The following is an 11,480-nucleotide window of genomic DNA, read 5'->3' as shown; positions in this document are numbered from 1 at the left end:
AAATTAATTCAAGTTTTTTGTTTAACTGTAAAGGTACTATTATTTTTCTTACACTACTCGGAAGGTACTAAATATTACGAAAGTGAAACTCTGGTTGTCGATCGAATCAGACGAAGGGTCCTGTTGTGTATACGGACATTAATTCTACAAGCTAGTTATTCTATATCTACAAATACCAAATACTTGTATACTAACCCTGGAAGGATGCGATGGATACAGGTAGGAGCGATTGAGATGAAATGAAGAAGAACCAGGGTGACATTAACTATTGTTTATTAACAATTGATCACAAAACTAAACTAAAAATAATGTGAATGTGTCGCCACTGACTCGACATCAGATAGGTACATACATAGATACTGTGATTGGAAAACGCAAAGTATCACTCGGATATTTATCAAAGCTTGTAGGTAAGGTGTAAAGTGTTCGAGTCGGAAGATAAAGAATATGATCTAGGCGCGCTTCTCTCTTCAAGTGTCTTGGAGCTTGGGCTTCGGACCTCCCTAACGGGGAACTTGATCATATTCTTTTCGCTTCGACAATGCCAAGAATTTTCCGAAAACTTCGCTTCGCCACCGACATTTTCTTTTCGGCAATCACCGGCCGGTCGGGGTTTTCGGCAACCGCCATTTTCGAAAGGACTTTTCAAGCAAACATTTTCAAAACTTCAACAGTTAGTTTCAAGGAACTTCATCCTTTACTTCTTGTTTCAATACCTTTTCAAACAAACAAAATCAATATTAGACTTAGTGTTAAAACTTTATTAGTACTAATTTTACATCCTAGAGGCAACTACGCCCCGCAAGGGGCGATTACATACTAACTTATATCTAGACCCTTTGTATCACGTCTATAAAACATAAAGAATTTGACTCTGAGGCCAGACCGAGCGCGGCCGCAGCGAGCGGCCCCAATCTCGCTTTAATTACACTTCCAATTCATTAACAATCATTATAATATCTAATCCGGCCCTTACAGGTACAACATAAGTAAATGCATAAAGGAGGCCGGAGACATTTTGGGGTGTGGTGTATCAAAATCTATGTCTGAAGAAGTACTCAGCATCGCGAACTTACTAATAACGACCTGCAAAGTCAAACAGGGGTTTATACCATGGTGTTGTCATCAATGGCACGCGGCTAGCTACAACAGGCACGGGTAACAAGTACTCTGCTATCAATTGGTCGACTTTGAAAAAGGAATAAATTGATAGTAAAGTACATATTTACATGGAAATGTGTTATGAAGATTAAGATCGTCTTAAAACTAGAGATTTTATACAAAATCTGTTTGGTCATTGATGTACATTGAAGGACGTGCTTCCTTTGGCATTCCTTTATAAAACAGTTAATTGTCTTAAATAAAATACATGAAAATGCAACTTAGGTATGTAGCAAGTATGTCGGGTCATGCGCTCTGAACATTGCAAAGGAATCGGATAATGAAAGCAGTTCAACACATGCTCAACGTATTATCTTATTTTCTATACAAGAACAATACAAAGTTACTAGAGACTGTAACACATTAGACAAATACGTTCAGCTGTTTTGAATAAGGTACAAAATCATAAACACATTGGTTATAGTTAAGAATTTGACCGCAACCAACTGAAGCTTAATAATATCGAATGGAAATTGAAAAGTGCGTATTTGGGGATAGAAAATTAATTACAATGACACTCATTTCGTCGTCAATAAAGTATGAACCTTCTTTCGGAACGTCAAATATTATACTATTATCCTAAGAAATAATGGCCCCGATTCCGGTAGACACCTAATTTTATTTTAAGTTATATATACCCGTCACTTTCTTATCTGCCGAAAAGGCAAGGGACGGATGGTTGACAACTGTTACTTTAACATGAATGAGTGAACAAATGAGTACTACGGGCGAATAAAATAGGCGTCTCGCTGGTATGCAACCAGATTGACGTGTGCTGTCAACTTAATTCTGTCGGGTTATTGGCCAATATAACATTTTGGGAGGGTTTTTTAAATTTCTGTCTAAAATTGACGAATGTTCCATATTTTTAAGCCCGTACCTTTTCGGTGGATATGAAAATGACAGGTATCATTTAAAATAAATTTAAATGGTGTATGCTGGAATCAACACCAATAATAAGACAATTTGTAAAAAAACATCCCCAATGAATACGCAACGAAGGAAGATAGTCAACATGCATTTTTTACATCAATTATTTTGGCGTTTTCGGATCTAGTACTTACAGCACAGATCTGCATTTGCATTAGTCAGGGTTATGTCATGATAATCAATAGCAGATTACTGGTGTGCTTTGCAAAATTTACATGACACATGAAATTTACATGAAATTGACATGTTGCCGTATAATGTTCAAACTACTAACAAGCATGTAAGTAAAGAATGAACAAATATTGCCATAAATGTTATGCAAAGTCCATAATAATGCACCATATCGTGTATAATCTTTTTCGACTGATTTATTGATGCCGATTATGACAGCCACAACGCAAATTTTCGCTTAATTTGGTACCCTTAAGTAGCTCTATCTCTTTCCTGCCCCTATTGTAAGAGAAGGACGGCACTAGTCTAAGAGCTGTCAAACTAAATTAAGATCAAGTGTGTGACTGCCAGAATAGGTAGCATCCACTTCTATCTTCTGTTACTGAGAACCGTCATTTGCTAGAGCGACCGCACGCGGCAGAATCGACGATGCGATAACGTGCGTAAGCGTATGATGGCTCTCTCTCGCTTCAGCAAATAACGGTTTTGAGTAACAAAAAGATAGAAGCATAAGAAAGTGCGATAAGGTACTGGCAGATGTGTCTCAACCCTTATTCGCCACAAGAATGAGGCTGTATCATCATGCTATAATTCGTCGCCAGAGTTTCGTTCATTCGAATGTAATTTTTGTTAACACAATAGACAAGCTGGTGAAATTAATTGAAAAAAAAAAACGAATTTTTGTCAAAGAAAATCATATCAGAATGTCATTATCCCGTTTTTCACGGGGTCCGCTTATTATTTGACAGGTCCGGTTTTTACAGAAGCGACTGCCTGTCTGACCTTCCAACCCGCGTAAGGAAAACCTGCCCAATCACATCAGAACGTGATTTTTCAAAAAGACATTTAGTTGTCATTATAAGGCGTTAATTTGTGCATTCTTTACTGTATCTACGCTACTATGGACTATCAGAACGTAACTCTGCAGTACTCCCGCCACAAGTTTGGAGCATAACTACCGCTCATAGTAAGACTTACGGGGTGAGTAGGATCGCTCACGTTCGTAACGGCGCGAGCGCCGGTAGTGCGGCGAAGGCGAGCGGTGCCGGTACCCGCGGTGGTAGTAGTCGCGGTCTCGGTAGCCGCCGCCGCCGCCGCCGCCGCGGTAGTAGTAGTCACTGTGGACAACCGAACAATTAGTAAATCACTAAAGGAAAGCTACAGGAAACCGCACAAGAAGAACACGAGTATATACAGGGTGTTAGTGACCCCGCACCGAATATTGAAGATGATTCTGCTCAAGATTCTGAATTGAATTGAATTGATATCAAGTGGAATTTTAAGTCGCAAAATTCATGATATTTTGTTTTCTTTTTTAATTACTTTCGATTCCATACTTTCGGCGGAAAATACCACTTGATATCATGAGCTGAATCATCCCCCTTAGTATTCGGTACAATGTCACTTACACTCCGTATAAGTACGTACAGGTACCTGTACTGGTACGTACGGGTGTGAGTGTCACCGCGCCTGACTGAGAGGGATGATTCTGAGTTAACTCCACTGAAGTTGTTAAGTTGTTGGTAACTGTGTTGTGAAGTTGTTTTTTATTATTTTCAGTTCCAGAAAATTCCACTTGATATTAATTCCGAATAATTACCAGTATCCGGTAAGGACTCACTCACCCACAGTGTCCAATTCATTAGTAGATGCGAGAGTAGGTACATCATTAACAAATCTTTATTAATATAGCATTGTAGTTTTTGTTAAAAGTTAAGTTAATGTACATTGAATATGTACATTTGTTATGTCGTTGTGCGATAAAGTATTATTGATGGATTGATTAAAATGATGAAACTTCCAAAGTCAGAATGTTCCTGTTATAAAAACTCTTTAGAGTAAGGACACTGGCTGCTTTTTTTTTAAATTTTTCTTTCTTGTAACCTGATCTTATTTGAGTAAAGGTTTAGGTAATAAAGCTCTTTTTACATAAATTTCGCCTTTTTACGGGAACGGCACATCATAGATATAGTAATGTAAACAAAAACACTCACTCTCTGTCGCGCCCGCGTCTGTCGTATCCGTTGTCGCCTCGGCTGACACTCCTGTAAAATACATAAAGCGTTAAGACACTCAGTTTATGTAGCTCTCAAATAAGGTTGGGGGTTGCTTTTTAACCGGACGGATTTCCCTCACAATAAGGTTTCTACCATTTTGGTAAGGAACCCTAATAAACAAAATAAAAGTACAATTGTAGGCTTGGTATTATAGGTTGTAAGGTTTAGTGCGGTCTACTCAGAACCGGCGCGGCGTGCGGGATTGATGAATGTGGAGGAAACAAGCGAAGTTGGTCAGAAATGAAATTCCAGTCGCTGCTTACCCCGGTGGGAAATAGGTGTGAATCGATGTATGTAAGGTCCTACTGCAATAGATATTATATAAATAAACCCACGGCTGTTTTTCACCGGAGTAAGCAGACTACTACTGGGGGGTTAAAAAGGCCAGATCAATGCAATTCATCGAACATTGCGCACTTATTTTTATTTTATAAGCGCAAGTGTCAAATTTCAGTATTGCTTTTTAGACGAATTGCTTTAATGTGGCTTTTTACCCTCCTGTTGTAAGTGTTGTATGTATGAACAGGCCTTTAGTACACCAACTAACCTTCAAGTTGGTTCACTCTAAATCTAGCCAGTTGCTCTACCAACTTATAGGAACGTCACATAAAATATGTTTATATGAGCATTTCTTTGTTGGAGTTTCAAGGTATTTATGAGTTTATTGACATAACATCATGCCTATATCCCTAACAGGGTCGGCAGATGTGCCCGCCCACTCCACGCCAGCTGTGTTTGATTCTCATGTAATAGAGGGCGAGCCTATTGCTTTAACCAGACGTAAATCATAGAGAAACCATGAGTTATCAATTATCTATTGACTTGGTAACAAACTGTCTGATAACATTCTACCAAGTGTTTGACAGCAGTATGTAACTCTATTTATCTGCTAGAATAAATTCAGTCTTCAGCGAACTGCAGCCAGCTGCGCAGTAGACAAAGGAATCCTCACGGTCATAAGATTAAAGAAACTTAATAGGAGTGGTTAGGTGCTTTGGAGGGCACGTTAAGCCGTTGGTCCCGGCTATTAGCCGTAAAAACACCTCCACCAACCCGCATTAGAGCAGCATGGTGGAGTATGCTCCATACCCCCTCCTGTTGATTGAGGGGAGGCCTGTGCCCAGCAGTGGGACGTATATAGGCTGTTTATGTTATGTTAATAGGAGTCAAGCCAATTTTGCATGAAAACCGTTTTCGCTACCGGAATGTATATTTCTTCTTTTTATTGTGATCAGAATAATAATGGTGTAATAAAAATCATCATCAATCATCATTCATACCCAAAAACAAAGATAAAAGATGCATAATATGCCTGTTATCCGTGAAATTAGAAATTTAAACGAAGAAAAAACTTAACAACGCCTTCTATCGTGTTTTTGGGGAACGCCGATTGGAAAGTCCCTTATTGAGGTAGTCAGTGGTACATCCATCGCAAGGTGACCTAAGTACCCACACCTCACAGAGCTTTCTGTTAGACCAATGTGATAGGTGGTGAGCCGTATCGCCGTCTATAATGGTCGAGCTAACTCTAGAAATCGACGTTACAAAAAAAGAAAAACAGGCCATCACTTACGTAGGCTTCCCCATGTAGATACCAGGCGTGGGCGTGTGCGCGCGCTGCGTAATAGAGAAGTCGACGCGGATGCGCCGCCCGTCAATCTCCATGCCGGTACACTCGTTCTTGGCCACCTTCGCGTCATCCTGAGACTCGTAGTACACGAAGCAGAAGCCTCGGGAGCGGCCCGTCTGGAGGAATAATTGTTTTTTTTTTTTTAATAATATGTGACGGACCCAACTAGTTGGCCAGCTAGTTCCGCCCACATGCAACAGATGGCGCCACATTCAAATAATGCAGTCTTCAAGCAGTCGTGAAACGCGAAATCGAAGTTTTCACAGCAAGACGCATATATGTATACAACTTCCAACACAACACTGTTGGATCGTCGATCCCTAGTCACACTGCCAACTTGTGGCTATCGGGGTACTATGCTCTGTTCGGTACCCCGTTGGCGGCAGCACACTCGCCGCCAAAAATATAGTGGGAATTTATAACCTAAAATGCCTTGCCGGGAGCCCAGTTGGTAGAACGCTTGCCTCTCATTTTGAGGTCGCAGGTTTGAAGCAAGGATTGTCGAATTTTTTTCGGATTCATCTTTGGATCATAAATGATTTTCCCGTGTTCAGCGGTCAAGGAAAACATCGTGAGGAAACCTACATTCATTCCGAGAAATGCATTTTCGGAGTATGTGACCTAACCTTTATTGGGCTGGTTTTCCCTTCGTGGGTTGGAAGGTCAGATAGGCAAGTACTTCTGTAAAAAACCGGACCTGTCAAATCTTCAGGTTAGGTCAGCGGACCCCGTGAAAAACGGGATAACGTTAAACAAACAACATATTTCGACAGTTACCACACTTGGAATAAAGCCTACTAGATTCGAGAATAATTCCACGTCGCGTGCGACATTGCTCGCATGGTACTTGATTTGCACTGTTATCCATTTTGCAATAAGGTTAGGGATACCTTTCCTTTTCTTTAGTAGCTATTACATGTCTAAAGGTATTACATATAGATAGATAGATGTAGCCTTTATTATGAACTTCATCTAACTATAAACAATGTAAATATAACCAAAACATAAAAACTTGATATTTAGCTTAAACTTAATATTTAAAATGTGTTTATAGATATTATTTGTCTTTTCAGCCTAAGGCCTCCTCCAGCTCTTTCCACGTATCTCGCCAGCCTTCTCCACATATTTCCTGCTGTTTTTTATTTCTTTTTTATGTCTAAAGGTATTACATGAATAAATTTATAATCTGCATTATATTACTCACTTTAGCATCAATGACGACTTGCACCTTCTCGACGGGTCCGTATTTGGAAAAGATGTGGTTTATTTGCTGTTCAGTTGTGTACAGACTGAGTCCGAATACTCCCAGGCACCTGGACGGTGTAGGGTTTTCCTGTTGAGCAGACAATCACAGGGAATAGACAATTGCTAACAAAATACAATAGGAACGTAAGTTATGCACCCTATCGTGAGCCAAATCTCATCGAAATGCAAAAGGGCGCATTGAAAACAGATTCAGTCATGCATTACGTTATTGTTGTTATAAACTGATGGGTTGATAAGCAAATTATTATCTGTCATTATTATTAAATATGTATCCTTTACCCACTGCAAGGCTATATAAGACATTATGTGTAATCTAAATAAAATGAAATATGAAATCTCAATCCATTTAAAGAAGCATTTCCATACTTGAAAAGACTTCTTTCCTGTTGTAAACATACGCCAAAGAGTATATATTGAATAAACAGGATTATACCGATGAAGTCCCAAGTTGCGGTCGCTGGGGCCGAAATGTTAGGACCAGATGATGGTGTATACTGTCAGAAATGTGCAAAATTTCTGTAACTGGAAAATTTAGATTCAGTATTTTGTTTATACTGTATTTAATTGTTCAAGCATGTAATAAGAGTAATGTAAAAATATGTAATATACTTGTAGTTTGTCAAAGGTTTTTTGGCTGCGATAAATATTTGTTTATAAGAATTATTAAAATCATATTCATCAATTTCCATATCCAAGGAAAAACCGAAGGCATTACATATTTATATTCTGAATTTCAACTTTGAGAAACTCCAAGTATGAATCTTATAAACTAGGTCTTAGACAGGGATACCACTGTAAAAATAACGCAAACGGCGCCATTACCGAATCACCTATAAATCCTACACTGACAAGTTAACGCTTTCTGACGCATAACTCGCCATTAATACAGTGCCATTCCCGTTAAGACTCGGTATAAAAAATCATATAAAAAGTCTAAACACACATAAGACGTTACCCTGTCGCCTAGGTGGCGCCGGCGGCTCGACATGGGGCTGTGGCTGTGGCTGCGGCGGTAGGAGCCGCGCGGCGAGTACGAGCGCGAGCGACTGCGGGAGTAGCGCGACCTGTACCCGCGCCGCGCCGACCCCGAGCGAGACCGGGATCGAGCGGCGGGGGACCTGGGCAACACCGGGCACTTCAGTACATGCTGACGACACCAAACCGGGAAGATACACCATCTACTACTATCTCTACAAAGCAGTTCTAATGCGGTAAAAACAACTCCGGCCAAGTAGATAATGCCATATCCTGCAAATCACCCCAAAATGAACCAACTAAGAATGAATGAAATGTTGCACTTGACGGCTAACTTTAGTACTTATTAATTTGCTTCTATAAAGTCGTAAGACCTAACATCACTAATTTAAGAGCCACGCTCTTGTCGGTAGAGCATTCTCCACGGTACTTTTTAGCGAAAAATAGGGCAGTGGTTTCCCTCTTGCCTTCCGCCCCGCAGTACTCTGCCGCGAGTGGGATGGCGCCCAGAGTAATCTATTTGAAAACCGTACTTGGACTCCTGTCTTCCGCCTCTGAATAGTACTGACAGTTACTGCTGCTCTCTGTCAGGTTCCAGTTTACAATCCTTGTGACGCGCCCCTTCCGTCGTGCATTGCCGTACCGATGACTCCCATCATCATGGGTACGTCCTAACATCCTTTTAAAATCCAAAACCCATTGTTTAACTTTTGTGTCTAGAAATTACGGCCGCAAAAGGTTACAGGAGTCGTTAGGCTGGAGACTCCATTACAACAGTTAATTCCCTTAATCTTGTGATCTAGGTTTTACAATCAGCCAATAGGCGCTAGACGTCGACTGGCAGAATGGCACATAAATACCGGCTAAGTTTTAAAACTATAATGAAATGTACTACACGCAACTAAATAAGTTTTAAGTATAACTTAACTACATTGTATCTTCCCATTTTGCTATAATCAATGCATGAATGTGACATTTTACAGATTATATTACCACTTCATTGTTGAGCATTATCCTGTCAGATAAAGGTGTAAAAAAACTATTTAAAAGCAAAATAGTTATACTACACTATTAATGGTAACTACTGACCAACAAACACTACAGGTTTACGAAATAAGGAAGTAGGTAGGTATTATTAAATGATTTGCAACTAAACCTGAAAGGTATAAGCCCCAAAGTGGTACCTATTTCTGTAGAATGTCACATGGGGATCCAATACTTTAAAAAAAAAAATCTACTTGTATTTGCAATAACAGCAAAAAAAGGACTTGTTGAAAAAGGAAATGACATTATTTAAAAAAAAAAATTGTTTATTTCATAAACATGTTTTAAATTCTTCCGTAACCATCAAAATGATTTACTAACTTGTTGTCTGCCAAAGTTATCACGATTTGGTATCTACCTATCGGAATTTAAACATTATTTCTACACAAGCAACACTGAAATAAAAAAGTTTCGTTGCCATGCCAACTAATATTTTTAGTACCTAGTATGGTATAATATTTAGTCAGGAATTCAGGATGTAGTCTTTTGGTATTAACACTTCTGCAGACACAGTCCCTTCAAAATGACTCTTGGAATCGGAACATCACTTGTAAATGATCTGTCCTTGAAAGTGTTAAGTATTAAGTTAAAAAAAAGAATATTTCTTGCAAATGTAAGTCATAACTCATAAGTGTTTATAGTCTTCTTCTATTGTGGGTTGTGAAGTGGATTGCCAACCTCATCAACCCTAGCGTCACGGTTATTGTTATTAGTGTGTATAGTGAAAACTTCCCACAGCATCTGTCATTTCAATTCATCATTTACTTGGAAAAAGCTATACAATGAACATTTGTCTTACAGCCACAAACAAACATACATTTTAATGCAACTACATAAGTTTTACAGAATAAAGCTGTTCTAGCTACAGCTTGGCTATGGCATTTGTCGAGTTGCAGCCATTTTGGCATTATTTATAATTCAATTGTTCATTACTAGGTACCACCAATCAATGTGTAATTAAATTATGTTTCTTTTTGCTTTCTGTTAATGACAATTATTTGCTTAATACTTCATCAATGTATTGTATGTTAATTATCTAGAGAATCTCATATCAAACGTACAATGAAAGAGCAAAAGTTTAGTCACTGAGCGAGCCCAGCGAATTATTTGTAAAGTGGTGAAATTACGAACGAGTCACTTGTCATAATTATAAAGTTTATGTTTTGTAGGTGTTTTTGGTCTATTACAGAAACGACATGTAACCAGGAGGTCTCAAGTGCATCCAGTTAATTTATTAGAAACTGATTGGACTTTTGCAGCTTATCATACCTAAATAGTAATTTAATCAGTTCATTAGGCCACACTATTTACCATTTTATCATGAATACAATAGACTTTTGAATAGGTAGCAGTAAATTTATAATGATTAAAGGAAAATTTAACAACCAAACGTATAGTAGCTATATAGCTCATTAAACAATTTTTATGGTCATATTCTCCTTATCAAAATACAGTAAATTATGTGTCCAAACAGACCGTTGCCAAGGAGGTAAATGGATCGAGGAATTCGACCAAATAAACCCGTCTTACAAGAATTTTCAATTGTTTAATCAATAATCAATGTTATTATTATCACACGCGAAAAAATGTGCTTAAAACTCGTTATGTCTATACAAATGAATGCGAATTATGCATGTATGTACTACTGTAAATAATACCAAATCGTGAAAACAATTGCGCAACGCTATTATCACGCGTCGCCCTTGAGCGCGAGGTTATAAAAATAATATTCGACGAATCTACCGGGTAAATAAGTATTGGCGATAAAATCAGCATATTAGAAGCATTTTGATGGCCAGTCGAAGGTCGTGCAAATACTCACGGGCTGCGGTACTTCCTGCTCGATGATTTTGGCGGGGGTGGCGTCCTCGACCGGCTTCTGCTGTGACCGCGCGACATCGTCGGCGGCTTCGGCGGGGGCTCCCGCGAACCGTTACGGGTCCTGGAGCGACTCCTCTGAAACACCCAACCAAGCCGATTGTCAGCACGTAAAGCCGACGAGAGCAAATAAAACACGCGGCCTAACCGCGATGCGCCGCGGCCGCGCACACTCAACGATCAAGATATAAATAAACTACCTCACGATCAGACATGACGATCACGCAGCTTTGTAGCACAAAAGAAAGCTAAACAACACCTTTTCAATCTATTATTACGCGAGGAAATATTCAAATAAAAATTAACAAGCACACTCGAACGCGGCCAGCAAAAATTGAAAAACAAAATGGCGTCGACTGCCAGTGTTG

The 11,480-nt window shown here is 39.2% G+C and overlaps 1 protein-coding gene across 6 annotated transcripts; it reads right to left on the bottom strand.

Moving 5' to 3' along the window:
* Window positions 1–256: 256 nt before the first annotated feature.
* On the bottom strand, window positions 257–11,469 carry LOC126372178 (transformer-2 protein homolog beta). 6 transcript variants are annotated; one of them, XM_050017832.1, is made up of 8 exons: window positions 11,313–11,469; window positions 11,057–11,190; window positions 8,171–8,333; window positions 7,154–7,282; window positions 5,893–6,065; window positions 4,257–4,307; window positions 3,241–3,380; window positions 257–716 (listed from the first exon to the last, which is right to left on the bottom strand). In XM_050017832.1, exons 1-8 carry the CDS (start codon window positions 11,325–11,327, stop codon window positions 691–693), a joined length of 831 nt encoding a protein of 276 aa, XP_049873789.1. In that variant the 5' UTR covers window positions 11,328–11,469; the 3' UTR covers window positions 257–690. The 6 variants fall into 6 exon arrangements, with proteins under 6 accessions (XP_049873789.1, XP_049873792.1, XP_049873790.1 ...); XM_050017835.1 differs by having other exon boundaries at window positions 8,171–8,261; XM_050017833.1 differs by having other exon boundaries at window positions 257–1,086; window positions 8,159–8,333; window positions 11,313–11,468.
* Window positions 11,470–11,480: the final 11 nt, after the last annotated feature.

Source organism: Pectinophora gossypiella, chromosome 13, assembly GCF_024362695.1.
Source record: "Pectinophora gossypiella chromosome 13, ilPecGoss1.1, whole genome shotgun sequence".
Lineage (NCBI taxonomy): Eukaryota > Metazoa > Arthropoda > Insecta > Lepidoptera > Gelechiidae > Pectinophora > Pectinophora gossypiella.
Note: the sequence above shows the minus strand (reverse complement) of the source record. Positions and strands in the feature narration are given on the sequence as shown.

Coding starts and splice junctions, on each gene's coding strand:
- LOC126372178 (XM_050017830.1), bottom strand. Junction 7,283..8,158: donor GCGACAGGGTAACGTCTTAT/GTGTGTTTAGAC, acceptor TCTGCTCAACAG/GAAAACCCTACACCGTCCAG. Junction 3,381..4,256: donor AGACGCGGGCGCGACAGAGA/GTGAGTGTTTTT, acceptor GGTTGTCCACAG/TGACTACTACTACCGCGGCG.